Source organism: Dendrobates tinctorius, unplaced genomic scaffold, assembly GCF_039654945.1.
Source record: "Dendrobates tinctorius isolate UK_male_01 unplaced genomic scaffold, ASM3965494v1 ptg000192l, whole genome shotgun sequence".
In the NCBI taxonomy this organism is placed as follows: Eukaryota; Metazoa; Chordata; class Amphibia; order Anura; family Dendrobatidae; genus Dendrobates; species Dendrobates tinctorius.
Genome location: NW_027361859.1, coordinates 12,872,442 through 12,900,173, shown reverse-complemented (window position 1 = coordinate 12,900,173; position 27,732 = coordinate 12,872,442). Strand labels below are relative to the sequence as shown.

At 43.1% G+C, this 27,732-nt stretch overlaps 1 protein-coding gene across 5 annotated transcripts in view; it reads left to right on the top strand.

The window, feature by feature from the left end:
* Positions 1 to 27,732, top strand: part of LOC141055897 (uncharacterized) — a 60,585-nt gene that overhangs the window by 12,354 nt on the left and 20,499 nt on the right. For 3 of the 5 annotated variants that reach the window (XM_073552607.1, XM_073552606.1, XM_073552609.1), the window contains exons 2-6: positions 6,848 to 6,997; positions 23,703 to 23,882; positions 23,966 to 24,089; positions 24,173 to 24,270; positions 24,469 to 24,559. In XM_073552607.1, coding sequence (XP_073408708.1) covers positions 6,848 to 6,997; positions 23,703 to 23,882; positions 23,966 to 24,089; positions 24,173 to 24,270; positions 24,469 to 24,559 — 643 coding nt within the window. Of the gene's footprint in view, positions 1 to 4,173; positions 4,234 to 6,847; positions 6,998 to 23,702; positions 23,883 to 23,965; positions 24,090 to 24,172; positions 24,271 to 24,468; positions 24,560 to 27,732 lie in introns of all 5 variants that reach the window. The other 2 variants (XM_073552610.1, XM_073552608.1) reach the window with 2 other exon arrangements.

Genomic DNA, 27,732 nt, shown 5'->3' with positions numbered 1-27,732 from the left:
TCTTATTACTTAAATGTAACTTTCATCATTCTCCCCTGCTTGTTCCGATCGCTGGCAGAGCAGGGGAGAATGATGAGAGCCATGTTCAGCACTCGGCACCGGGGAACAGCACTTACTGTAATGCTTCTTTCGTGGCACCCGTCCTTGTGGTACTGATGTGGCACACGTGTGCCGCAAGTATTACACACATGGACACTAACATCTCCGGTACCGGAAATATCAGGACGTGTGAAAGAGGCGTTGTAGCGGGTTTTTATGTTTGGCAGCTGTCACACACTAAAAGAAGATTTTTATTGCAAAAAAATAGTTTTTGCATCACCACATTTTGAGAGCTATAATTTTTCCATACTTTGGCCCACAGAGTCATGTGAGGTCTTGTTTTTTTGCGGGACGAGTTGACATTTTTATTGGTACCATTTTAAAACACATGACTTTTTTTGATCATTTTCTATTTTGATTTTTGGGAGGCAGAATGAACAAAAACCAGCATTTCATGAATTTCTTTTGGGTGGGGCGTTTATACCATTCCTCGTGTGGTAAAATTGATAAAGCGGTTTTATTCTTCGGGTCAGTACGATGACAGCGATACCTCATTTATGTCTTTTTTTATGTTTTGGCGCTTTTATACAATAAAAACTATTTTATATAAAAAGTAATTATTTTGCATCGCTTTATTCTGAAAGCTATCATTTTATTAATTTGCTGGTGATGGAGCTGTATGGCAGCTTGTTTTTTTGTGGGACAAGATGATGTTTTCAGCGGTACCATGTTTATTTATATCCGTCTTTTTGATCGCGTGTTATTCCACTTTTTCTTCAGTAGTATGATGATAATGCATTGTTTTTTGCCTTGTTTTATGATGTTCACTAAAGGCGTTAACTAGTGGGACAGTTTTATGTTGGGTTATTACAGATGCGGCGATACCAAGTATGTGTACTTTTATTGTTTAGATTTTTTTTTCATTAAAATATTTATTTAGTGCTAGAATAAATATTGGGTTTTTTTTAAAATATTTTTACAATTATTTAAAAACATTTTTTAACTTTTTTTTCTGACTTTTACACTTTGTCCCACTATGGGACAATAATTTTTTGCAGGCTGATCGCTTCTATAGCATGCAAATGAAACAGCATCTGCATGCTATAGAATATGTCAGCGCTGCACTGACAGTGAGAGACTTCCTTATCATGCACCGCGCATGACCAGGAAGTTTCTTAGCTCTGATGACCTGGATGTCATTATGACAACATCCGGTCACCATGGCAGCAATCGGGACCCCGCGTTACGCCGCGAGGTCTCCGATCCAAAGGTAGAGGGGATGTCAGCCCTCTTCCTGCTCCCGGAATGCTGCAACTGTGTTTGATCGCAGCATTTCGAGGGTTAAAGTGCCGGGAGTGGTCTGTGTCCACTCCTGACATAGTGTCAGCTGTGACAGCTGACACCCGGCGGCGATCGCCCGCGCAACCTATCTCTCGGTCGTACTATTCTATCCATGGGCAAATAGGCCCAGGTCAAATGGACAGAAAACCCCAACCTGTTATCAGCTGTTGGTCTGGGCCTACGGAATAAAACTCTCATGCATTAGAAACATTCATCAGCTTCGCTGATGAATCTTTTCAGACACTCAGACATGACATTGATATGGGTAAATTGCATTTTCCATCTAATCTCACCCCCCACAGATCGACAGGCCTTCGAGTCATTAAAAATGATAAAGATCTTGTCATCAAAGAGGCTAACAAAGGGGGCGACATAGTGGTCATGAACTGAATGGATTATTTACAGGAGGTCTGCAGACAGCTGAAGGACAGCATAGCATACCAAAAATTACATAGGGACCCTACACACCACATTGAGGGCCTGATTACAGAGGTATTAACAAGATTCACCGACCTGGTGTCTTGGATTCACAAACCTGCGACTACCTCACGAAAAACCATCCCATTATACCAGTTTTCTATATTCTGCTAAAAATACAAAAGTCAGCAACACCCACCAGATCGACTCATAGTGGCCTCCACAGAATCCATACCTTCTGCATTATCGATCTTTCTTGAGAAAATCCTCACTCCACTCATGCAAAAAACTGCCTCATTCATACTCGACATCGGAGACTCTCTCCAAACTATCCAAGATTTGGGCTCAGTACCCAAGGAGGCCATTCTGGTCTCCTTTGATGTAGACCGACACAAAGATTCCTCCAGAACCCCAAAACTGGCACATTCCCGTGCCTGCAATGCAATCAATGCAACAATGTTCTTAAAGGTAATGTCATTCACCATCCATACTCTGGGAAGAGATACCCCATTAAAGATTTCTCTACCTGTGGCACATATGTTGTGATTTAATTGATTAAATGTCCATGCGGCCTACTATATATAGGAGAAACTACACAACCTGTCTAAGATAGAATTTCGAAACACAAGTCCACAATCGGGTGTAAAAATCTCCTTTTACTCTTACCACATCATTTCATCTTTGCAAGGCACAATGTCTCACAATTAAGATTTCAGGTCATCGAGCACGTACCCCCCAGACACGGGCGTGATCATGTACGTATCCTGAAATAAAACGAGGCATTCTGGATCCATCTCCTACAAACTTTCTCCTAAGGGTTTGAATAGGGAATATGATTTACTTTCCTTTATATGATTTGCCATTATGTTTTTCTGTACCCATTATATTGTATATTCACTATACATACTCTTATTCCTATGTCATGACCTTATAGGTATGAATCATAGAATCGTAGAGTTGGAAGGGACCTCCTGAGCCATCTGGTCCAACCCCCTGCTCAAAGCAGGATTCGCTAAATCATCCCAGTCAGATGTCTGTCCAGCCTCTGTTTGAAGACTTCCATTGAAGGAGAACTCACCACTTCTCGTGGCAGCTTGTTCCACTCATTGATCACTCTAACTGTCAAAAAGTTTTTTCTAATATCTAATCTGTGTCTCCTCCCATTCAGTTTCATCCCATTGCTTCTAGTCTTTCCTTGTGCAAATGAGAATAAAGTTGATCCTTCTACAATGCGACAGCCCTTTAGATATTTGTAGACAGCTATTAAGTCTCCTCTCAGCCTTCTCTTTTGCAAACTAAACATTCCCAAATCCTGCAACCTTTGGATGTATTGATGTTTACCTCTTCTGAGTTACCTCTTTTTGATGAATCTGGCTCATTGCATTTACTAATTCTGTATGTCCTCCTTCTTAGAGTCGCTTATATTGAACAAAGTCTCCTGTTCCATGGCCTTTTCCTTCTAGACTTCCCCATCTCCATATATTCCCACGTCTCCTGTTCGACTGCCACAACTCCACCGAATAGAACATGCCTGTAACCCGTTTTTTTTTTTTTTTTACCCTTCTCTAAGGAAAACCACTCCGGTCTCACTTTCTGACAAGTAGCATGCATCCAACTTGGGCTCTGGAACGCATATGTGGTCAAATCCATACCCTTGCAACGCACTAACTGAGCATTTCCGCCCACTGGAATGCACTGACGCCTCTGGATTACCTCACTTCCGTTTTAGCCTCCCTACGCGATAGGTACCACATGGGGGTTATCCCCGCCCCTCACCAATATAACTGACACATCCTGACATACATATGCGTCCACAACAAGCGGCAAATACCGCGTTAGACCACGCACCAGCCTCCACTCTACTAAAACCGGTATGTTCTGTACCTCTGACACCATCGCTACAGCTTTAATGCGGACACGTCAGTTACTTACCTTATCATTTTGTGACAGATACAACTTGTAACAGGGAGCACAGCGGATGCTCCATGGCACACAGTGCCTCTCTGACTTAAAGGTACAGACACACTTTTTCTAAGATCATACAATCAACCTCCACTCATACCTCTGTCTTGGCCACATCGGACACTCACTCTGTCTGTGCATTACAGATACAATTTACCATAGGAAATAAGGCGGGTACCCCACTGCATACAGTGCCTCTCTGACGTAAAGGTATGGTCATATTCCTTACCTAACATATAATGAGATCATATCATTAATTCTCCCTATTTTATCGTAGACCACATCCTTTTTACAAAAAACCCAAATGGTCACCTAATTCTGCGAAGCCAGTGATAACCTCATAGGTGGGTGTCTCAGAATAATCACTCCTAATAAAACCAATCTGCCACTTACACCACCTTATTTGTTTAACAGGATACAAAGACACGGTGTCTCATTCCCCTTGATTAATACACCACACCAAACAGCAGTCAGGTAGGTTCTTTTCTTTACTATACTACTTCCTCTCCAGAATAACATGTGTTCTCCTGATATAAATATGGAGTATTATTCTATGTTTATCACTCTATTATTGAGATGTTTCAAGTTTTGAGGGATTACCACTGTCCATGTGACTTACAAGATCACACATTTTTTCTTATTCTCTTTATTGTTATGTTTTATTTTATTATGTTTGATTTCATTATGTACAGTATATACTCGTGTATAAGCCGACCCGTGTATAAGCTGACCCCCCCCCTAATTTTGTCACAAAAAGCTGGGAAAACTTATTGACTCACGTATAAGCCTAGAGTGGAAAATGCCGAAGCTACTGGTAAATTTTAAAAATAACAATAGATACGAATAATGCTGAACAGTGATGAGTGGCCCCTTATAATGCTGCACAGTGATTGGTGGCCCCTTATAATGCTGCACAGTGATTGGTGGCCCCTTATAATGCTGCACAGTGATTGGTGGCCCCTTATAATGCTGCACAGTGATTGGTGGCCCCTTATAATGCTGCACAGTGATGGGTGGCCCCTTATAATGCTGCACAGTGATGGGTGGCCCCTTATAATGCTGCACAGTGATGGGTGGCCCCTTATAATGCTGCACAGTGATGGGTGGCCCCTTATAATGCTGCACAGTGATGGGTGGCCCCTTATAATGCTGCACAGCGATGAGTGGCCCCTTATAATGCTGCACAGCGATGAGTGGCCCCTTAAAATGCTGCACAGCGATGAGTGGCCCCTTATAATGCTGCACAGCGATGAGTGGCCCCTTATAATGCTGCACAGCGATGAGTGGCCCCTTATAATGCTGCACAGTGATGAGTGGTCCCTTATAATGCTGCACAGTGATGAGTGGCCCCTTATAATGCTGCACAGTGATGAGTGGCCCCTTATAATGCTGCACAGTGATGAGTGGCCCCTTATAATGCTGCACAGTGATGAGTGGCCCTTTATAATGCTGCTGCCGCTGGCTCAATTAAAAAAAAAACCTATATACTCACCTCGTCGCTGCTGCTGCTCATCAGCGTTGCCGGCTCTGCAGTGACTGTTCAGGTAGAGGGCGCGTGTTAACTACGTCATGGCGCCCTCTGACCTGAACGTCACTGCCAGTGGAAGCAAGACAGCAGAGCGACGCGCAGCGGTGGAACGGGGGACAGGTGAATATGGCTCCCCCGTCATACTTGCCTCTCCTGGCATGTCTCTGCAGCCCCCTGTGCTTGTTCCATCTTCTCGGCGCTGTTCTTCCTGCTTTCTGCGGTCACGTGGTACCGCTCATTACTCTCATGTATATGTGCATATTCATGAGGGTAATGAGCGGTACCACGTGACCGCTGAAAGCAGGAAGAACAGCGCCAAGAAGATGGAATAAGCACGGGGGGCTGCAGAGACATGCCAGGAGAGGTGAGTATGATCTCCGACACCCCCGCTCCCCCTCCCTGGCCGACCCCCCCCCGGTATATGACTCGCGTATAAGCCGAGAGGGGGACTTTCAGCCCCAAAAAATGGGCTGAAAATCTCAGCTTATACGCGAGTATATAAGGTATTTTGTTTGCATTGTTTGTTTCCATTGTTATTACACTGATGAAGGTCACTGTTTGACCAAAACGTCTGGATACCGTACTACAGTTTTGACTGCATTAAAATTACCTCATATCTTCAAAAGTTGAGTGCCAAGTTTCTTTATCACATCACCATTATTAGGCATGTAAGTATCGTAGTAACTAGGCCGCCCCATACAATCGAGTACTTGGGGGCAGAGGGCATTCAGCCGAACTCTGTCACACCTTCTTAGATGATATGTTTGCAGCAAGTGGTTAAACTTCCAGGGTTTTTGTTACAGCCGCACCTGTGCCGTCCCTGCGATGTACATCTGTGTTCTGGGGCACAAGAGTTAATTTTTTTAAAAAAATTGTTTATTGTGTGAAAAAATAAAGTGTGTCTTCTGCTTTTTTAGTTTTTTTTTCTTTTTACAAGAATTGTTGGAGACTATTTTCTTCAGAAAAATTTTTCAATCTGCTTTTTTTTTCTGGTGTTTTTCTTGTAATATAGGAAAGCCTGAGGCCAGAAATAATCCCCTTAAAACACTGTACATGGAGACTTTGGGATCAGATCATTTCTGTCCTCGGTGTTTGTGGAAACAAAAAATCTTTTAAAAAATCCTCAAACTTCTGTGTGTGACTCAGACATGAGATCTAATGTGATAGAAGATTACAATGCGAGGAAGACGGGAAACCTTCATATAGACGGCCGGTGGGGATGGAGTCAGTGACGGACTCTGGCCAAATATGTTTCTAGAGCCGTAGTAGAAGATGAAGATGTCGTCCTCGTCATGAAGTAGTTATTTCTCCTGTCCTCGTGAGACGAGAATTAGCGTTATGGAAGATGAGTCTATGAGAAACGTATTCAGCTGCCGACTCCGAGGGAGAAACTGCTTGTTGTCTGTGGCCTAAATATATAGGTTTTATTATTAGATGTAAAGAAGGAAACTAAATACTGTAAAATAAGAAATCTCCTCATATGTTTCCCTTATTATCTCCAGTAATTGTATTATTACACAGGATTTTTATGATGTTACATCGGCTCATCTTCTCATTCAGGTCTCTACAATATCGGATCCTCTCAGTGAAGATCTTCTACATAAGAAAACTTTCCTGATTTACCGATCAAGGATGGATATGGACAGAGACAAGATGGCAGAGAGGATATTACACCTCGCCCTAGAGATCCTCTCCCGGCTTACTGGAGAGGTGAGAAATTCTGATGACGTCACATTACATCATTCTTATCTATGGTGTGATGCAGTGACCCCTGTGACAGCTAGGGGGAGCTGTATGGGCTGCCCGGGACATGCATGCAGGCATTCCCTTTGTTGTGATTGGAAAATGGTGAGCGGCTGGATTATAAATGGCCGATATGTATCACCGGGATGGGTGCCCTGTGATGGAAGCTTGAACGTGTGTTGATCAGCAGATAATACTTCTGAGGGTTTGTTACTGTGTATCAGGGAAGCTTCCAGGTGACTTGGTGAGATGGGTGGGACCAGTCACCTACAAACCCACCCAGGGGCATGTGTCTGAACGCCCAATGTAAAGCCTGTGTGTGTATGGCTGGGTGTGTTGAAAGGACCTGCAATGAGGTATTGAGCCATGTGATCCATACCTCACCTGTGGGTGTGGCTACGGACTATGTAATGTGCCTGAGGTCTGGTCACATGGGAGAGAGTGTGTACCTGAATGGTTCAGGGTGCAAGGTCCTGGAGGGTCAGTGTTGGGAGATTCTGGGAGAAGGATCGGATCCCGGGAGCACATGCTGCGACCTTGGACCTGGTGAGGCGTGAGTGTTGGACGGTCTCAGGAGGGGACGGACATCCTGAATAGCACCCGCTGAGGCCCTGGACCTGGTGGCTGGTGTGTTGGGAGACACTGGGAGGAGGGATGAATCCCTGAATAGCATCCAGTGAGGCCTGTGTGTTGAACGGTTCCAAAGTGGGGACGGACGTCCTGAATAGCACACAAACAGGCCACGTGTGTTGGCAGAGTCAGTGACGGCACTGCATTGGGGAAGCTCCCGTCCGTCTGTGGATCTGGACTGTCAGGTGGTCTGGTGAGCAAGGCGTTGTCCGGGACGGTGATCCCAATTCGGCAGCTTCCCTGGGAAAGAGAGGACTGACAAAGAGTCGGCATCTGGACCCGGAGCTCCTGTGAGGTAACCCCGGACATGGGGATATAACTGTTGGTGCCTGTGATATTCTATGGACATTAATGAAGTGTACGGCGTGCGGTCGCCCATGGTAACAGGACAAAGAGGTCCAGCATGTTTAGTGACCGCGTATTCAAGCCATGTACTATGAAATGAAATGTTATGGACCATGTGTGAGCCTGTGAAGTATGACATGGGTTACGGTGCGGTTTATTTATTTTTTTATTTTTTTTCTCAATTATTTTTATTGAGGTTGAACAAGAAAACAAGTCAAAACGATGACAACCATAGAACAGGCATTAGTGGCATCGATAGAACTATGTGTAACAGCAAGTACACATAATAAGTCTCTGAAGAAAAATATATATATCTTCCTTACTTACTTTCAAGTAAGTGCACGGTTGAGAATTAAAAAGTAAAAGCAATGTTGAATTGAGGATAAAATAAATCTTGTTTTAATTGTTCATTCAAAAAGTGATTACAAAAATGAAGAAAAGTAAGTTCATGACATGCAATAATTATTTGGAGAGGGAAACGAGCATTGTTCTTACATATAGTCTTGAGCAGCTGTGATCCGGGTGTTCGAGAGTCTCAAGGGATATGAGATCTCCTGAACAAGAGTTAGGTCGGCTTTATATACTATTTTGACCTATAAACTACAACCAGATATGGTGGCTTGCCTCTATGTTCATAACTTCTTCCATATTAAGTGAACCCTAGTTATTTTAACAATATGCATACAGTTATTTATGCATTACCTTAGTCTGAGATATTTAAGCCTAAAGCCTGAGATCTTTAGAACCATTCATTATTTCTAAATAGTCACATTTTGACAGCTTTGACAAGTAACCTTTACGCTTTGACAAGTAAGAAACAGCTGTACGAGGCAAGGCACTCAGAATAACTCAGTCACTTCTCTAAAGTAAGCAGAGCCTGTTAGCTAGACTCTGTATGTGAGAATTAATCTATATATTTTTTTATTATAGAAATACTGATATTTTAAAGTCCCCCCTGATTATGATTTGAGACATATCATAATCAATCCTAACTCATTCTCTCACCATTCGTATCACATTCATTCTTTATTCTGAAAACCTTGTATCAACATCTGCCCTGAATGTCATCTGAATTTTCAAACCTATTGTAAAACAAAAATTAGATCAGAGAGTTATATTTTTTCGTTTTAACATCTCTCTTAAAATATCATCTTCCTTTTTCATTTCTATCTTTATATTCTTATAAATTCTCCTAATTTTACACATAATAACTATTTGATATATTATACACAGCAAAACTATGATAAATAAAATAACGATCGGATTAGACAATACATTTCCTGCTGCCATTTTCGCTGAAGACTGTGACCTAGTTACAGATTTTCCTAAATTTCTCCACCAAGATGACTCTGACATACTCGTCCATTCATGTTCAATATCATTTAGATTACCTTGTTCATGTCTAAATACAATTTCAGCTTCTTTTAATTGTTTTGTCAGCAGATTTAATAAACCCTTGTCTTTCTTTATTTCATTTGTCCACAAATCCCAAGGGAATTTATTGACTTGTGACAAATTGAACTGGATCGGAAGGATTTTCAGACGTCTTGAGCTTATTGACGTAATATTAATATTTCCTTCCTTCTTTGTGAGAGTTTTAACATTTCCCTCAATACAATATAAACCCATTGTCAGATTTTCGACATGTACACAAGATGAGAAGAATGCAGAAACTGCTTCTTTTCCTGACATGACTTGGAAACAAGTTTTGTTAGCGCTTACTGGTGTCACCAAGTCATGTATCGTGTGGACATTCTCAACTCTGGCATGACAAGAAGTATGATTATGGAAACATGAATGATAAATGACTTTATCCTGTCCAGGTAGACACATTACCTTGGAAACAAAATTTAAGCATGACGAAATGTCTAATTGTTCAATGTTTGTACCATCAAATGCAAAATCTGTGTACTGTAATTGATAATATAACAATTGTGTAGGGCTGACAGGAATTCCCAGAACACCTATAGGAACCAGGGTTTCTTCTCTTCCTGACACTGGAATCAGTGATGTTCCTACACAAATGTTCTGTTCACATCCTAACCACTTATTTACCCACAAATCTGTATGGTTTAATGCAAAGTTATATTCTATAGGCAAATCTCTCATTAGTCCTAGAGGTGTAATTCCACTTTGTAAGGCTTGTGCAATCATTTTCAGATTGGTGGAATATTCAATCTGAATTTCTAGACATGTTTTGGCCACTTGAGATTCCTGTTCACTTTCCATTAAAGCTAAAGTAGCATCTTGTAGATGTGATACAGAAGATCCCAATACAGCAGCAGTGTTCAAAACCATCTTTTCAAGGACTTGATTCAAGCTTTTCTGAATCTTTACCCCCTTTTCCTCCAATATACCCAATATTTTCCAGATCTGATTTAAGTGTATGAATGTCCATAGTGTTAATTAAACTTCCTACTGTTCCTAATCCCCCCAAAATACCTTCTAACACTCCCCTCTTACGTCTAGCCTGTGTTGAAGTTCTTTTCCCAAACCATTGTTCTATTCCCATCTCCATGTTAGTGAGATGTGGTTGACACTGGGGATATTTTGTAGAAATCTTCCAGTTGAACATATTAAAATTCCATATCATAGTCAGAAATACTCCATCTCGTAATAGAGGTTTAGTTTGGAACTGATTGATCTGAAAAGGAGTAGATGGTTGAAATCTTGTCTGTGTGCATACATTATCTACTGCTGACCATATATTTACCTTTACATCTCTACATTGTTTGTAGTTATATTTCGTTAAAATGCAACATTGGTAAAGTCCAGAATCCTTAGGAGATGGATTATCTACAGAAAAAATAAAATCCTTATTTAACCATCTCACATTACCGGATTGACCTCTGTGTATAACATTTGTTGGACCATTTGAAAAACTTCCCAAAAATGATTTATCTTTGGTCCATATTAACAGAGATTCTGAAGGTAGCTCTAACCTCGTGCTGCATTTTAGTAATAAAGGAGACATATTTTCTTGACTATATACTGCTTGTGGTGTAACCCTTACTTCTGGAGCTATAGTATTTGAAACTGTAAAAACTACAGATACCTGTACTTGTACTGGTTCTCTGGTTATCTGAAAGTTCCATGTTTTTACCCAATCCTCGTCTCCTTCTGTAATAGAAAGAAATGCAGGATCTAAAACTTTCCCAAATAGTTGTGTCCTTAACCAAGCATCTGTCTTGGATGTTTCAACATTCCCTTTTGCGATCATCTCATTTGTAATATCTCCTGACCACACAGCTTTCTCTTCACCTCTTATCTCTATATTCCAGAATAACACATCTGTAGGACTGCATTCCCATGTGCCTGTCTTATTATTGTGTATATAATCTCCTTGTAACTGTGTGAACTTCGTCTTAGGTCCTGTGGCTGCATGTAATATTATGTTAGTGTCATGTATGAAGTGTAGCTCAATACAGCATTTTGCACCAAAACCCATGCAAATGTTTCCAGTAATATCTACTGAATCGTCCGGTATGTCCTCATCTATTAAGTTTTGTAGATTCGTTCCTCTTGGTTTCCTTGGATGTAAAGTTCCTTTGAAAAGTTCCTTCACTTCACTAGTATTTGTTCCATGGTGTGAAATATCTTCAGCGTAGATCACAGTTGAAACAGTACAAAACAGCAGAAATGTGATTCCCATCAGATAGTAGCTTTTCCTGGGAAATTTCTTTTTCTCCTGAAGGATTGATGTTGAATCCCTTCCATCAAGGACATGGAGTTTCGTATTCCAGTTCATCTTGGAATCCATTTCTTCCTAAAAGAAATGCAGTATCATTATTTTGCAATATACAGTTTGCATTGATCAACATGTACCCACAATTTTTGTTGTCTGCGGGTATTTTTAACCACCTTAGATGCTCGTTGCACAAGAATCATCACTTGTCCCATGGTTTCGATAATTTCAAAGGGACCTTCCCAATTACTTTCCCATGGTCCATTCTTCCTGAAAGTTTTAATCATCACTAGAGCCCCTTTCTTGAATTTGGATACATATGGTGGCTCCATTCTCTGCATTCTTGATGCAGCATGTGGAAGAATCGTTTTCAAATTTTCCTGCAACAATTGCAACCATTTGGACCTTGCAACAGCATCTTTTTGTGGTGTAGACAAAAATGGTTCATGAGGAAAAATCAATGGCATTTTTCTTCCTGTCATCAGTTCAAAAGGAGTAAACTGAGTTGTGGCAGAGGTTGTTCCTCTTACACTCAACAGTACAAAAGGTACTGCATCAACCCAAGTATTGCCTTTGTCCAATAACATCTTGGCAATTCTTGATTTTATTGTTCTATTCATCCTTTCCACAATACCAGCAGACTGTGGATGGTAGGGTACATGAAACTGCTGTCATACCCCTAGAATAGCACAAACGGCTTGCATGATTTTTCCTGTAAAGTGACTTCCTCGATCAGAAGTGATCATTCTTGGGATCCCCCAAGTACAAAAGACATGATTAACTAATGCTCTAGCTGTAGACAAAGCATCATCTTTCCTGACAGGTAAAATTTCAACCCACTTAGAAAAAACATCTACTACAACCAATGCATACCTGAGACCATTTTTACCTGATGGTAACGGTCCAATGTAGTCGATTTGTAACGTAGACCATGGACCATCTGCAGGTGCGATTCGGAGTAGTGGCGGTTTCTGTCCTTTTGGTCTTGGATTAATTTGGGCACAAATGAGACATGATTGAACAACACTTTGCACTGTCTCTTCCATCTTTTCCCAGTAAAATTTCTCTCTGAGAATGCCTAACAATTTTTGTTGGCCCAAATGACCCAAACTTTCATGATTGTATTTTGTGAACTCAACCTGTAGATGTCTTGGGACAACAGGACGCAACTCCCCGTTTAAGTCATGACACAAAACCCCGTTTTCACAAACAAAGGGAGGTTTTGGATCAACCCGGGAAGCAACAAGAGATGAGTCTTTTCCTTGTTCTTCCGCAAAAGAAGGGTTATGCGTGTCTGTTCTTTGAACTGCTGAAACCTCGAGAGGTTCAGGTTCAAACACCTCTTCTCCTGTCAGGGCTGCCTCTTTGGCTAGCATATCTGCGGTTGCATTTCCAACAGATACCGTATTTTTCGCTTTATAAGACGCTCCGGATTATAAGACGCACCACAATTTTTGAGGAGAAAAATAAGAAAAAAATATTTTTTAATAAAATGGTGGTACCTCTTATAATCCTTGCATCTTATTGCTTACCGGGGTTGGTGGCTGCGGTGTAGAGGGGTCCCAGGCTCGCTGCTGGAGGAGGCAGGCGTGGAGTGATGCTGCAGGCCGCATTCAGGGATGAGGGGGGGCTCCGATGTGTGCTGTTGCTGCTGCAGAGTCTTGTGCTGGTGTCAGGTTTCTCCACTTGTCCGGCGGTTGGAGGCCGGTGCTGCGGGTGCTCCGGTGCGGCGTTGTGTGCCAATCGATGCCCGGGGCTCTGCCGACATTGTTCGACAGACCAGAGCCCCAGCATTTCCTCGGTTCCCTGTATATGTGCGCTGAAGTGCCGGTAAAAAAAAAATGGCCGCCGGCGCGTGCGCAGATGGGATCTCGGGACCAGTTCTCGAGAGATGAGATCTGAAATCTCATCTCTCGAGAGCTGGGTCCCGAGATCCCATCTGCGCACGCGCGGCGGCCATTTTTTTGCAGGCACCACCGCGCGCACACAGGGAACCCAGGGAAAATGGCCGCCGGCGCGTGCGCAGATGGGATCTCGGGACCCACCTCTCGAGAGATGAGATTTCAAATCTCATCTCTCGAGAACTGGGTCCCGAGATCCCATCTGCGCATGCGCCGGCACACAGGGAACTGAGGAAATGCCGGGGCTCTGGCCTGTCGCACAATGTTGGCAGAGCCCCGGGCATCGACGGGCACACAACGCGGCACCGGACACACCCGCAGCAGCGGCCAGCAACCGCCGGACGCCCCCGATCACAGCCTAGGTAAGGCATGTCCGCTTTGTAAGACGCACCCCTGTTTTCCCCCCAAATTTTGGGGAAAAAAAGTGCGTCTTACAAAGCGGAAAATACGGTAATTCATCATCAGATTTTTTATGGGCCGGAACCTTGACAATAGCAAAACCATTAGGGTTTTTTGATGCTATCCTGAAAATTGTCTTCAGTGTGTCACTGTGAACAAGAGTCTTATTAGAGGAGTCTACATAGCCTCTTTTTTCCCAAACTGACAAGTAATCTGTCAGTGATCTTACAACATAAGAGCTATCACTGTAGATTGTAATGGGACACTGATCATCTGCTTCATTCAGCTGTAGTACCATTTTTACTGCTTCTATCTCTGCTCTTTGAGCTGAAAAATGACTCGGTAATTTGTGCTTCACAACCTGTCCTCTTTTGGGATAAAAAATGGCATATCCTGAATAATAGTGCCCATCTGAATAGAATCTGGAACCATCTACAAAAATTGGTTCGTCTGTTACCTCTGCCTTCCATCTGAAAAGTGATGGACTTGGATCCTGAAAAGACTGTAAACAATCATGAGTTTGTCCTTCATATTGCATCAGCTGAGGAAGAACATATTTGGCCTTGTAATCTACCTCAATTTGTTTGGGAGACAATGACAGTAACCAATGAGCAAATCTCTGATGTGACACACCTGGGATATTATTCTCAAAGAGAAGTTTTAGTGTAGAATGAGGAGTTTGCAAAATGATTTTGTTGAACCCGACAATGTTTGGTTGCTTTGACTGCAAAGTACACACCTACCAAGTGTCTTGCACAGGTCTCAAAACCTTTTTCAACAGGTGAGAGAAGCTTTGAAAAATAGCCCAAAATTCTCCACTCTTCTCCCTGTAATTGCAGCAACACAGCAGATACAGATGTCTCTGATGTGTGCACTTGCAAAGCAAATGGAACCGAAGGATCTACTGTGGACAAAGCAGGTGCATTTTGTAAATTCATTTTCAATTGTTCAAATGAGGTTTGCTGTTCATCACCCCAAGGACCAAAGTAATCACTGTTTTCACCTTTCAAAAGATCATATAAAGGTCTGGCCTTATCTGCAAAATTCTCAATGAAATCCCTTGAATAATTCATAAGACCTAAAAAATGTCTCAATGCCTTGTGTGATGTCGGAATTGGTAGGGAAGCAATTGCCTCAATTCTTTCCTGCAGCGGCTGCCTTTTTCCTGGACTCAACAGCACCCCTAAAAATCTGACCTCAGTCTGCATCAATTTGACCTTTTTGGTGTTCAATTTCAACCCTGCATAAAATCTGTGCCAAGTATATTTTCAGAATCACGACAATACCAGATGTCAATTTCTGTTTTGAAAGAACTAGGTATTTCCAATATCACATTGGGAACTAAGGTTGCTTTAGTTCCACCTTTTCCACTGAAACCGACAATTGTACAAACTGGTGAATCTGGGTTTAGCTTCAAATCAAGGTTTGTAACACTTAACTGAGCTCCTGTGTCAATGAGAAATACAGCATTCTGGCCTGCTAAACTTACTTTGATAAATGGTCTTCCACAATCATCCAATGTAACTCGAGTCACAAATTCCAGTGGATGTGGTTCAGGAATAGTCTGTGATTGTCAGAAAGATGAAGGAGATGGGAGAAGACCTGTGTCCTTTTGAAAAGACCTTGGAATTCTATTCCTTGACTCTGTTTCCTTCACTGTCATTTCTCTGATCTGTCTGATTAATGGTGCATATGGTGACTGTGTTTGTCTGTTGGCAGTATGAGCAGGTGCAGATGATTGTAATGCAGGTGCGGAAGGTGTGGTGTATGATTTTGGCATGAGTCCGTTTTCCCTTCCAAGCTTACCTGTTCCTTGTGTACCTATCTCTGATTCTGCTCTCAAAAATTTCCTGCACTGCCACTTCAAATGTCCAGGTATACCACAAAAATAACAATGGATATTGTTCCTTTGTGTAGTATTTTTACCTCTATGCTCAATGTAATCCCTGCTCTTGGAGAATACTGTGGCTCTAGGTTTCAGTTGACTGTCTTCTTTCTCATGAACTACCGCTATTTTAGCCTTGACCTGGTTTTGTTTCATGGATCTCCTTATTTTGTCAATAAAAACTGTTGCTTCTTGCAATGATGGCTGAGTGTTAGCCAATTGCACTGAGGCAGGATCTAAGTACTTGAACTTCTTTACAAAAAATTTGATCATGGATGCTGGCTCTTCGTGAGGCCCGAGCTCCATTACCATTCGGTAGGCCTGTTCAAATTTTACCAAAAAAGAGAACGGATCTTCAGAAATATTTGTTTGTAAACTCCCTAAAATATCAACTGTAGGCATGTCTTCTCCAGTTGTAAACAATACTAATTGTCTAAGTCTGTCTTCTTTTGTACTATGTGCCATTTCATTCTCATCATTTAATCTGGGTGTGGTCTGTAATCTTTTTCCCATATGTGAAGGTAACCAAACTTTGAATATTTTATTCTTTTGCTCATCATTCAGATTGTATTTGTCTGTGTTTGATTCAAAAATGTCAGCATTATAAAAGGCATCCATCTTATCGTTGTAATTTGGAATGTCTTTTACAATTTTCATTAACTGATCGTGTATTTTCAGATTAATGCGTGCTGCTCTGTCATGTAATTTTTTCCGTTGTAATTCTACTGCCTCTAATTCCTCTACTGAAGCATCTGGATCCTGCATGTTTGGTACAAATGATGAGGCAGCAACACTCTCCTCCTGTTTACCTGTTGATCTTGTGTTAGCAGAAACCCTTTTTATGTCTTGTCGTAATTTAGACAATAACTCTGTCCGAGTATCTATTTGATCTTCCAATTGTTCAATATGCTCTGACAAAATCGGGCAATTCGGACAATCAAAGTAATCCCCGTCAGACTCTTGTGTATCACATGGTGTGTCAGTGTGATTAATGTCTTGTGTGACAATGCATGTTTTATAGGTGTTAGGTTCAGTTTTCTCAAAGACTAAGCTATTATACACATGGACAAGCTGCATAACATTCTGAAGTTTCCTTTGTAATTTTCTTACTGAGAAAAACCTTTTGTCAATTTTAACATTTTCTGCCTCACATTGATTTTACAAACTAGACCATAATTGGGCATCTGTATGATTAGGAACAAACTTGAAATTTATGTTACTTTTCTTAGCATAATCATGTATAAAATTCATTTTTTTTTTCTCACCTATGGAGCGTCTTTCCCGTCAATGGATGGTCCTCTGTGTCCTTATGCAATCCTCAGATCTCCGTCTGGATGGGACGTATGCAGCTCTGTACGATCCTCACCCGCCGTCTCCAGGTTCAGTCTGATCCTTGTGCAGTGAAATAGTGGATTTCCTGAGGAGGCTTGTACAACAGGTGTTTTTAGCAGAGTTCTCGTGCTCCCCCCTTGTACAATCGAGGAAGGAATGCCAACCAAAATTAGCACAAAAGATCAGGCTGGCTAAGGCTCGCCAAAATGAAGAAAAATATATATATCTTCCTTACTTACTTTCAAGTAAGTGCACGGTTGAGAATTAAAAAGTAAAAGCAATGTTGAATTGAGGATAAAATAAATCTTGTTTTAATTGTTCATTCAAAAAGTGATTACAAAAATGAAGAAAAGTAAGTTCATGACATGCAATAATTATTTGGAGAGGGAAACAAGCATTGTTCTTACATATAGTCTTGAGCAGCTGTGATCCGGGTGTTCGAGAGTCTCAAGGGATATGAGATCTCCTGAACAAGAGTTAGGTCGGCTTTATATACTATTCTGACCTATAAACTACAACCACATATGGTGGCTTGCCTCTATGTTCATAACTTCTTCCATATTAAGTGAACCCTAGTTATTTTAACAATATGCATACAGTTATTTATGCATTACCTTAGTCTGAGATATTTAAGCCTAAAGCCTGAGATCTTTAGAACCATTCATTATTTCTAAATAGTCACATTTTGACAGCTTTGACAAGTAACCTTTACGCTTTGACAAGTAAGAAACAGCTGTACGAGGCAAGGAACTCAGAATAACTCAGTCACTTCTCTAAAGTAAGCAGAGCCTGTTAGCTAGACTCTGTATGTGAGAATTAATCTATATATTTTTTTATTATAGAAATACTGATATTTTACAGTCTCAGTGTTCTGCAGTACAGTAATATATTCCAAAAAGGAAAGAAAACAAACAACATCCAATATCTAATATCCGGCATCTTCATTATATACGGCTAAGCAGGCTGGAGCGGGGCAACCGCGGAGTGTCTACTATGTATCCAGGGGTGCCAAATATTCTGTCTTTTTATTATGGCGGACATCGAGTGAGCTAGTGCTAGTTCAAGCTGGCAGTGAGTGTTAATTCTATCAATTAGTCCTGCAACCTCTGGGGGGGTGGGATCTTTCCATCTAGCCGCTGTCAACACTCTAGCTATCAAAATATGTGACAGCGTACCTCTAAGAATATGAGGAATTTTGTTCAGGCCAATGTGTAAAATGGCCTGGCTTGGGGTCAGAATCATCTGGATACCCAAGACTTGTGAGATCAATAAATCAACACCCCTCCACCAAGGCTGGAGCACCGGACAGGACCACCAAGTATGCTCAAGAGTACCCCTCATCCCACATCCTCTCCAGCATTCACCAGACCCACCAGCTCCAAAATATGCCGTTCGGACCGGGAACTGGTACCATCTCAGGTGCGTCTTTTTCAACTGCTCCAGATGGTTCACACATGAAGAGACCCGTACAACTTCACACAATCCTTCCTCCCAGTCAACAGGTTCGGAGAGAAAACCCAGATCCCGCTCCCACCTGATCATATAGGGCAGTTTTGTATTATCCGGCGGGTCATTCAGGGCTCTATATAATAATGAGATACCTCTCGGGCCAGAATCAGGCAGCAGAAAATAACCGTTAACTGTGTTATTTAGTTGTGAATTGAAAAAAACCGAGTCCGGTGAATTATGCAACATATGACGTATTTGTAGGTATTGGTAAAAACACCTCCGGGTGACCGGAAACACAGCAGCCAGTTGGTCAAACGGGATTAACCCACCACTCCCCACTGGGTCTCCCAGACTCACAATTCCGGCAGCATCCCATGACTGAAGATTAAGGTATGGAATATGCATCTCAAGGGCCTTTAACGATATGGAGTAGTGTGATAGTTTAATAAGAGATGGGACCACTGTCCTCCAATGATGTAGCGCAGCTTTCATAGTTGGCAAAAGTGGGGAATATTTAGTAGTTTTAATAGCTTCAGCCTCCAAAATATATCAGGTAGACTTGGTGGTAGCATAATAATTTTCTATTTGAAGCCATTTATGGTCTCTGTCCGCTTGTCACCAGTCTCTCAGTCCCGTCATTATAGCGGCTTTATGATACTTTAACAAGTTTGGTACCCTCAGTCCCTCTTTTTTATACGGGAAATACATTAGGGCCCTGGAGATCCTAGACTTTTTATATGACCAAATATAACTATATGCCATAGTTTGTAATCTTAGAATTCTTTTTTTAGGGATTATCATTGGTATGCACCGGAGTAGGTACAATATTTTAGGTAGGACAATCATCTTAAAGGCATTAATCCTTGCAGATCTGGACAGCATGAAGCTGCTCCAATTGTTTCTTAAGCTGTATTTCCAAATTAGTAAAGTTCCTATCCACAATCTGCTCAGAACCCGTCAGTGTAATGCCCAAATATGGAATACCCTCTCTCATCCACTTAAACGGAAAAATGGCCTCCAGCCTTGTCTTTGCCGCACAAGGAACCGCCACCGGAAACAGCAGGGATTTTGTGGGGTTCATTTTATAGTATGAGACCTTGCTAAATTCCCCAAGTTCATAAATAATCGCAGAAAACGAAGATTCTAAATTTACACAGGATAGAATGACATCATCGGCGTATGCACCGACTTTGTGCTCCACCTGTCCAACCCTAATCCCAGAAATGCCCGCCGACATTCTAATGCGCTCGGCAAGCGACTCCATGCACAGCGCAAAAATAACAGGCGAGAGCGGGCACCCCTGTCTCGTACCGTTCGTGATCTGGAACGGGCCGGACAAGAAGCCAGACGTCAAAACCCTGGCGCAGGGGGTCGAGTACATGGCACAGATTGCGGATAATATAGGGCCCGACAGTCCAAATTTCTTCAGGACTGCTCTTAAATATCCCCAGTGCACCCTGTCAAAAGCTTTTTCAGCATCAAGTGACAGGAATGCACTGGGTTGGCCAGACAGCTCAGATATTTTAATCAAATTCAACATACATCGTATGCCATCCTTCGTCTCCCGTCCTGCAACAAAGCCCACCTGATCTGGTGACACTATAGTCGGTATAATTAGTTTCAGCCTAGATGATATGATTTTAGTAAACAGTTTGACATCTCAATTTAACAAAGCAATGGGTCTGAAATCTCCGGGATGTGTGAGTGATTTCCCCGGTTTTGGTATAGTGGAAATAGTGGCCTCTAAATTAGGGGCCATCACAGTACCAGCGTCTCTCCAGTGTGTGAACAGATGCTGTAGATATGGTGTTAATTGCCGAGAAAAGGTCCTATAATAATCATTCGTTAAGCCATCCGGGCCAGGGGCTTTATGAAGTTTAGTCTGTTGAATCGCCTGCTGAATTTCTGCAGCCGCGAAGGGGGCGTTTAAATAATTTAATTGGTCAATGGTAATACATGGCAAATTAACAGAATCTAAGTATGCATCAATAGATGCTTGGTCAGGTTGAGGGGTGGAGGCAACATCTTTTAAATTATAGAGGGCAGTGTAATATTGAGCAAAGGCTTGCACTATGTCCCGTGGGTTCCTAAGGGCTCTACCTTGCTCATCCAATATGTGGTCAATTCGTGACATGACCTCCCGTTTACGAACTCTGCGAGCTAGAAGCGCTCCCGCCCTGTCCCCGGTAGCATATAAGTTAGTTTTAAGTTTCCTCATATTGTATGCATATTTGTATAGGAAATTTTCCCTTAATTTAAATCTAATTTGGGAGATCTCCTCAGAGACGGAGGGCGTATGTGCAGCCTTATTAATAGCATCTAAATAATGTAAACGGGAGAGCAGAGCCTCTCTACTGGCTTCTCTTTTCTTCTTTAAATATGAAGCTTGTTGTAGGAGAACCCCCCTAACCACCACTTTGTGAGCAGACCAAAGGGTCTCATCAGAGACCTCCCCATTATCGTTTATTTGAAACTAGCCCTCCAGCTCTGAGGAAACCCTATCAACCACCTCCCCCCTCAGCAGCAATGAGTCATGAAGACGCCACCTGAACGCAGGGTCAGCCTGGTGGGCAAGGGTCAGACAGACAGGAGCGTGGTCAGACCAGGCGATTAGGCCAATAGTGGCATTTAGACACCTGCTTAGGGTCGCACTATCTATTAAGAAATAGTCGATACGGGAGTATGTGGAGTGCCTAGGAGAATAAAAAGTATAATCCCTTTCCGATGCATGTGAGTATCTCCAAAAATCATGCAGGTGAAATTCATGGGATAGGAGGTTCAAACCCCTCCTAGTTCTCTTCCTTCCTGAAGAGCAGTCAAGGTCTGCATTCATGGGGAGATTGAAATCACCACATATGATATTGCTACCCTTCGCTTTTAAAGAGATATCAGTAAAGGTAGTTCTCAAAAATTTGTGTTGGCCTTCATTGGGAGCATATACATTTGTCAACGTGTGCACCTCTCGATTTAGCAGGCAAGTGACTGTCAAGCATCTACCTACGGAGTCAGCATATTGTGATAAAAATTGAAATGCTATTGTACGTTTCACCATAATGCACACACCAGCCTTTTTGGTCTGACCATTAGCAAAATCATGTGGGGGAAGTGAGGGTGTCGAAGCCTGAAATTATCGGCTTCCAATAGATGTGTTTCTTGAAGGCAAACAACATCCGCCCGTGACCTCCCCACCTCCCTCCACATCATAGAGCGTTTTTCAGGGGAATTTAGGCCCCTAACATTCAAGGATAAGATTTGTATACTCATAATACTGATATGAGAAGTTCACAGTGCTGCCGGCAGAATGGTACTGCACACTTAATATAGTCACATATAGCATGTTAGAACCAACACATCTACAAATACACTGAGAGTCCATTGTAGCACATAGATGCCTGGGTATTTGGGAGGAAAAAACCTGGAAGAAAAAATGGTAGCAGATATACTTACAGACGGGCCAGAGTATTGACCCGAAAGGATGCCAAAAAGAAAATAAAAAGAACAGGCAAAAAAAGAAAGGAAAAGTAAAAAAGAAAAAGATAAGAAACCAAAACATAGTCAAATATACGAGAGCCACTCGTATAAACATCCAGAACAGTTCGGACGATCCGCAGATCAAGGATCTACGAGGGGGGTGGAAGTGAAAAGTTCACGAACCAAGGCCCACTAGGAAGCGTAGCAGGAGAGTCCAGTTATCCAGACTCTTACCATGCAGTGCAGTCAGGCTACAGACCACCCCGAAGCCACCTTCTGACCCGTGTCAGCTTGTCTCGGTGAAAAAAGGATCTTCCAGCTCGTGAGCTTCTCCTCCGCTTGCTTAGGAGAGGAACAGACGACTGTACTTCCGTCATGAGTGATGAAGAGCCTCACAGGATTGAAACCCCACCGATATTTCACGGAGACCTCCCTCAAGGCTCTGCAGACGTGGGCATATTCCCGCCTCTTAGACAGTGTAGCAGCCGACAGATCTGGGAAAACTTACAGTGCCTGAAACTCAGAAGGAAGCTCAGGAGGATTTCTTATTTGTCTCAGAAAGGTCTCTTTAGTAGTATACAGGTGTATCCTTGCAAGAGTGTCCCTGGGGAGAGACGAATCCAAGTGCTTGGGTTTGGGCATCCTGTGGACCCTGTCAACTAACAGGTCCCTTGGGGAGAGCGATGGCAGGACAGCTTGCATATAGTTTTGGAGGAAGGGGGCCAGATCTTTATCTCCTATAGTCTCTGGGATGCCTCTTATACGAAGATTATTTCTTCTAGATCTGTCCTCCAGATTGTGTATTTTATCAAATGCCCCTGCCAATCTACCTTTCATGGCTTGATTCTCATCCACAAGAGCGTTGATAACAGAAACATACTCAGACACCTTGTTTTCTAAGTGGTCTGTACGTACTCCTAAAGAGTTAACTTCTCCTCTTATCTCCTTTAACATGTCCTGCATGTCCTCCCTTAAAGAAGTGCGTATAGATGCCAGGAAATCCCTCATGTCCCCCCTAGTCATAGGTGCAGAGTTACTGTGATGTGTATCTGCTGAGGTCTCACCTCTCTCTGAGCCGTGGGAGGAACGAGATGATCCTGTGGGAGGGGAAGCTGCTGCCATTTTCCCTGCTGCTTGTGCAGTCTGAGTCCTCAGAAAGAAGTCAGGCAGGCGCAGAGGAGAAGCCTTTCTCTGTGTTCTACCACGGGTCATCATGTGCCCGGGGGTGTTAGGAAGCCGGTGGTGCACTGCACGGCGGTCGAGGAAGCCGCTGAATGCCGATATGAGCCAATGTAAGTCTGGAGTCACTGGAGTTTTGGAATCACACTCCCTCCATCTTCAGCGCCCAGACCCCGCCCCCCACGGTGCGGTTTATGATGGCACAATAAACTGCATTGGACTGTTTTAAGGGAAAGTGTTCCTGTGTGCATCATTATCGCAGCCAAGTGAGTGTCCCCCAATGCACTCAGTGAGCGCTACCTTACAATGGGAATATAATAGATAGACAGAATTGGAGAGGTGAGGACTCTGGAAATGTCTGTAGTGAGATTTATTAATGTGTCTCTCCATAACCAGGATTACACAGTAGTGAAGAAGACCTCTAGTGAGCGCTGTCAGGACCCTGTGTCTGAGGGATGGGGAAGACCCCTAAGCCCAATCACGGGGCCTCCACCTCACCCCCTGATACATGAGGACATCAATGACCAGAAGATCCTAGAACTCACCTACAAGATGATTGAGCTGCTGACTGGAGAGGTGACGCTGCTGGGAATGCTGGGACATTATACAGTAACGCTGTGAAGGGATCGGGGGGATGACGGTATCATTGTATGTGTCAGGTTCCTATAAGGTGTCAGGATGTCGCCGTCTATTTCTCCATGGAGGAGTGGGAGTATTTAGAAGAACACAAAGATCTGTACAAGGACATCATGATGGAGGTTCCCCAGCCCCTCACATCACCAGGTAACAGACAGGACTAAATACACACGGCCTATAATTATCTGTATGTAAAGAATGAATTCAGTCCCTGTATGTGTTTCCTCCAGATCTATCTAGTAAGAGGAGAACACCAGAGAGATGTCCCCGTCCTCTTCTTCCACAGGACTGTAAACAAGAAGATCCCAATGTTCCTCAGGATCATCAGGTAGATGGAGAGAAGGTGTCATGAGATCTCCCCTATGATGTGTAGACGGCTGTGAAGGTCTTGTGCTCAGTCTTGTTTTATCCACCAGTATTATATGTTTTATACTTGTGTAATGAGAACAGTGGAGATGGCAGGATTAGAGCTGATCATAGATGTGACTTCTCCATCTGTCTGTGACTTTTACAATATTTGTTTCAGGGTGAAGATCTGACCCATATTAATACTACAGAGACATATGTGAGGGGTGATGAGCGATGGAAAGAGGAGATTCCTACATATGACTACCCAGGTGAGTAGTAACCACTAAATGCAGAGAAGTCACAGATTGTTCTCAGTCAGCGGCTGGTGCTGTTTTATCGGTGGTGTAGTCCGGCCATATTGATCACGATTTGCCTCTAGACCACAACATTCTCCTCCACCCCAAACTGTTCAAATGACTTTTGGCATTGAAAGCCCTTTTCTATAGAACTTACGACCTGTAGGATCCACCTACCTCCTGGGATTAGGAGACGCTGACTTTACCTGCCCAGGTCTGTAAACTACAAAGCCAAATGACAGCCTACATACGAGAATGTGCTGACAAGTTAGAAAATCACTTGCAGAAAAATATTATGATGGTCCTGTAAGAGAAAGTGGAGGGTAATGATGCTGTTGGCTTCCTAGATCCCTGATATCTTATTGGCTGAATCTCCCTTCTCTCCCTTCTGTGCTGCTGAATGTGCTCATATGGTCCCTACAAGACCAGGTCCAGTCTTTCTGGCCAAACTTCACTTTTGTATTTGATAACATTGAATGTGCAGTGAGGCCAAGTGTGAATTTCTGTACAATAACAGCAGAGTTTCCCTTTATCCTGACTTTTCAATTTGTATTAAAACTAACTAATTTCAAGGAGAATTGTGATAAACTACAGGAAAACCATTACCCCTGCCCCATGATTTATCTCTAAGCTGTGTGTGGCTGACGGCTGTAATATACAGTTATTCACCCCTGCAGGAGATGTGTTGGCATGGCTCCAGCCCTGGTTTCATAGAATCACTCCAAGTCAAAAATTATATTATGTTTTCGATCCTAAAGAATTCAGATTACTGCACAATGTCTCCTGAAATGGGGAGGAATTATTATTTTCTCTAATCTTCTGGTCAGGACTCATAGTAGCTCCAATGGTCCACCATAAATGAGTGCAACTCTGATTAAGTGTTGGAGATCTCCCCTCGTACATACGTTGTTGTTGGGGATGTAACCGAATAAAATATGTATGATAGTTTGATTGTGGTGGGATTGTCCTGCCTCACTTTTATGAGTCTAACTCGCTGATAGTCTTAAAAAAAAACAAAAACTCTCCATCACCTCTTCCAAATGCCTAAGATCTAAATTTAAGTTGAACCTGTCAGCAGGATCAGGGACGTTTTTAGTTGGGGGCGGGGGGTGCGATCGCCCGGGGCGCCACCCAAGCCAGGGGGCGCCTGCCTAGTGCATCCCGTCACACACACCCGCTCAGTGTGAGCTGTGCACAGTGTGTGACCCTGACAGCCGTGTACTGCAGGACTCCTCATCACCTATCAGTAGCCCATACATACACACAGCACCTCCAGCTCCCTCAGCACTGCAGCACACTGACTCCTCCCACACATGTGACCGGTACATATCGTGATGTCATGTAAGGTCCTTCCGCACACCAGGAACTGTCCCTCCTGAGGTAGGACATGTGAGTGCAGCGTGCACCGTCAGTGATGGATCCCGGGGCACAGAGACGCGTTGGGGAGTGTCGTCTTCTGTACTGTGTGCCTCTAGTGGAACTACAAGTCCCAGGATCATAGGCAGCATAGGGATTGCAGCACCATGAATCCCCAGTGACTTGTGTGTTCTGTAAGATCCTCTCATGTATGAAGACTTGTAGCAGTGATCACCTGAGGTGAATGAATGGGAAAGTGTGATCCAGCAGTGCATGTGCTGCAGAGGCTCCCTCCTGTGTGCTGGGAAGGGAATAAGTTGCAATGTGTTCTCACAATAGAAGCGATAATATACAGTGATATAGCGAGAACGCCCCGTATACAGGCTGGGGAAGGACCATACAGTGACGACCCTTCTGTCTCCTTAAACACTTATTCCCCACATCTGGAGCTTTTCCTACACCTGTGTTGTGCTGTTGCTCTGTTATTCCTCCTGGCAATTTATGAATAAATTGCCAATTGGGTGTTACCATCCCCCTTGTTGAAGGCCTGTGTCTAAGGGCACTTTCAGATGTCAGTGTGTCCCGCTTGTGTGATGATGGTTTTCACACGTACCGGCGACGCTTACACATGGTCTGTGCACATGTCAGTGTGTTTCCATGGACCGAGTGACTGAGGGCAAAACCCGCTGACGTCCATTTTTTAGCAGCAGCACAGGCTGAAAATCATCCTGCACCCATGCACGCGGATGACGTCACATGCACGGTGTGACATGTACCGGCACCTGGGAAGCAGCGGTACTGTTCTCACTTATCCCTGGCGCTGGGTGCTAAGGACGACTGTCACTGTCCCCTTCTCTCCCTGAGATCAGCGCTAGCACGGGACCATGTTGAGAGTTGTAGTCTGCCCTCGGTTTCTACATCAAGTGTAAAATTAAGAATAAAATAAAAATGTCGCACAAGCTCTGAGGTGAGTATAATGTGATTTTTATTTTAATCTTATTCTTAATTGTACACTTGATGTAGACAGCGGGGGCAGACTACAACTCTCAACAATGTCCCCTGCTCATGGTGATCTCAGGGAGAGCAAGGGACAGTGATGTGAATCGTGTTCAGCACCCGGTGCCTGAGAACAGCGCGAACTGTGCCGGCTCCTCTCAGGCGCCAGTACATGTGATACTGATGTGGCACACGTATGAAACACACAGACACAGACATCTCCAGGACTGGTTTTTCCATTACCGATAATATCAGGACGTGTGAAAGAGCCCTTACACAGTCCAAAGGTTCCTTCTTTCCACATTCAGGTTTTCTGATGCATTCTTGAAGCCGTACCTAAGAATGTATCAGACATCTGGGAGAGACACGTCTCATTATTTGCTTTCACTCCCAGATTTTTCAAAATTGTATCTAAAACTTTGACCATGTGAACACAACCCTAAGTCTACATTCCCAGATCATCCTCATTGCTTCCGTTTTTTTTCTCACCCCATTGTTTTCACTGGAGCAGACTGTGAACTTTTTGTATCCATTGACTCCCAATGATGAATCCTTAAAAAACGGATGAAACCTGGATGGGAGACTGTGGTGCAAAGCCTGTCTCCAGTGTCCTCTGTTTTACACGGATCCACTTGGACTTTAGCGGCCAAGTCTGATCTGCAAAATGGATGAGAATAGGCCGTGTTCTGAGTTGTGGTGATTGGAGACACAGATCTATATTGAAACTGATGCTTGTTTGGCTCAGTGACACTGCCAGCAGTGAGGACAGGATGTGATCACATCAATGCGTCCCA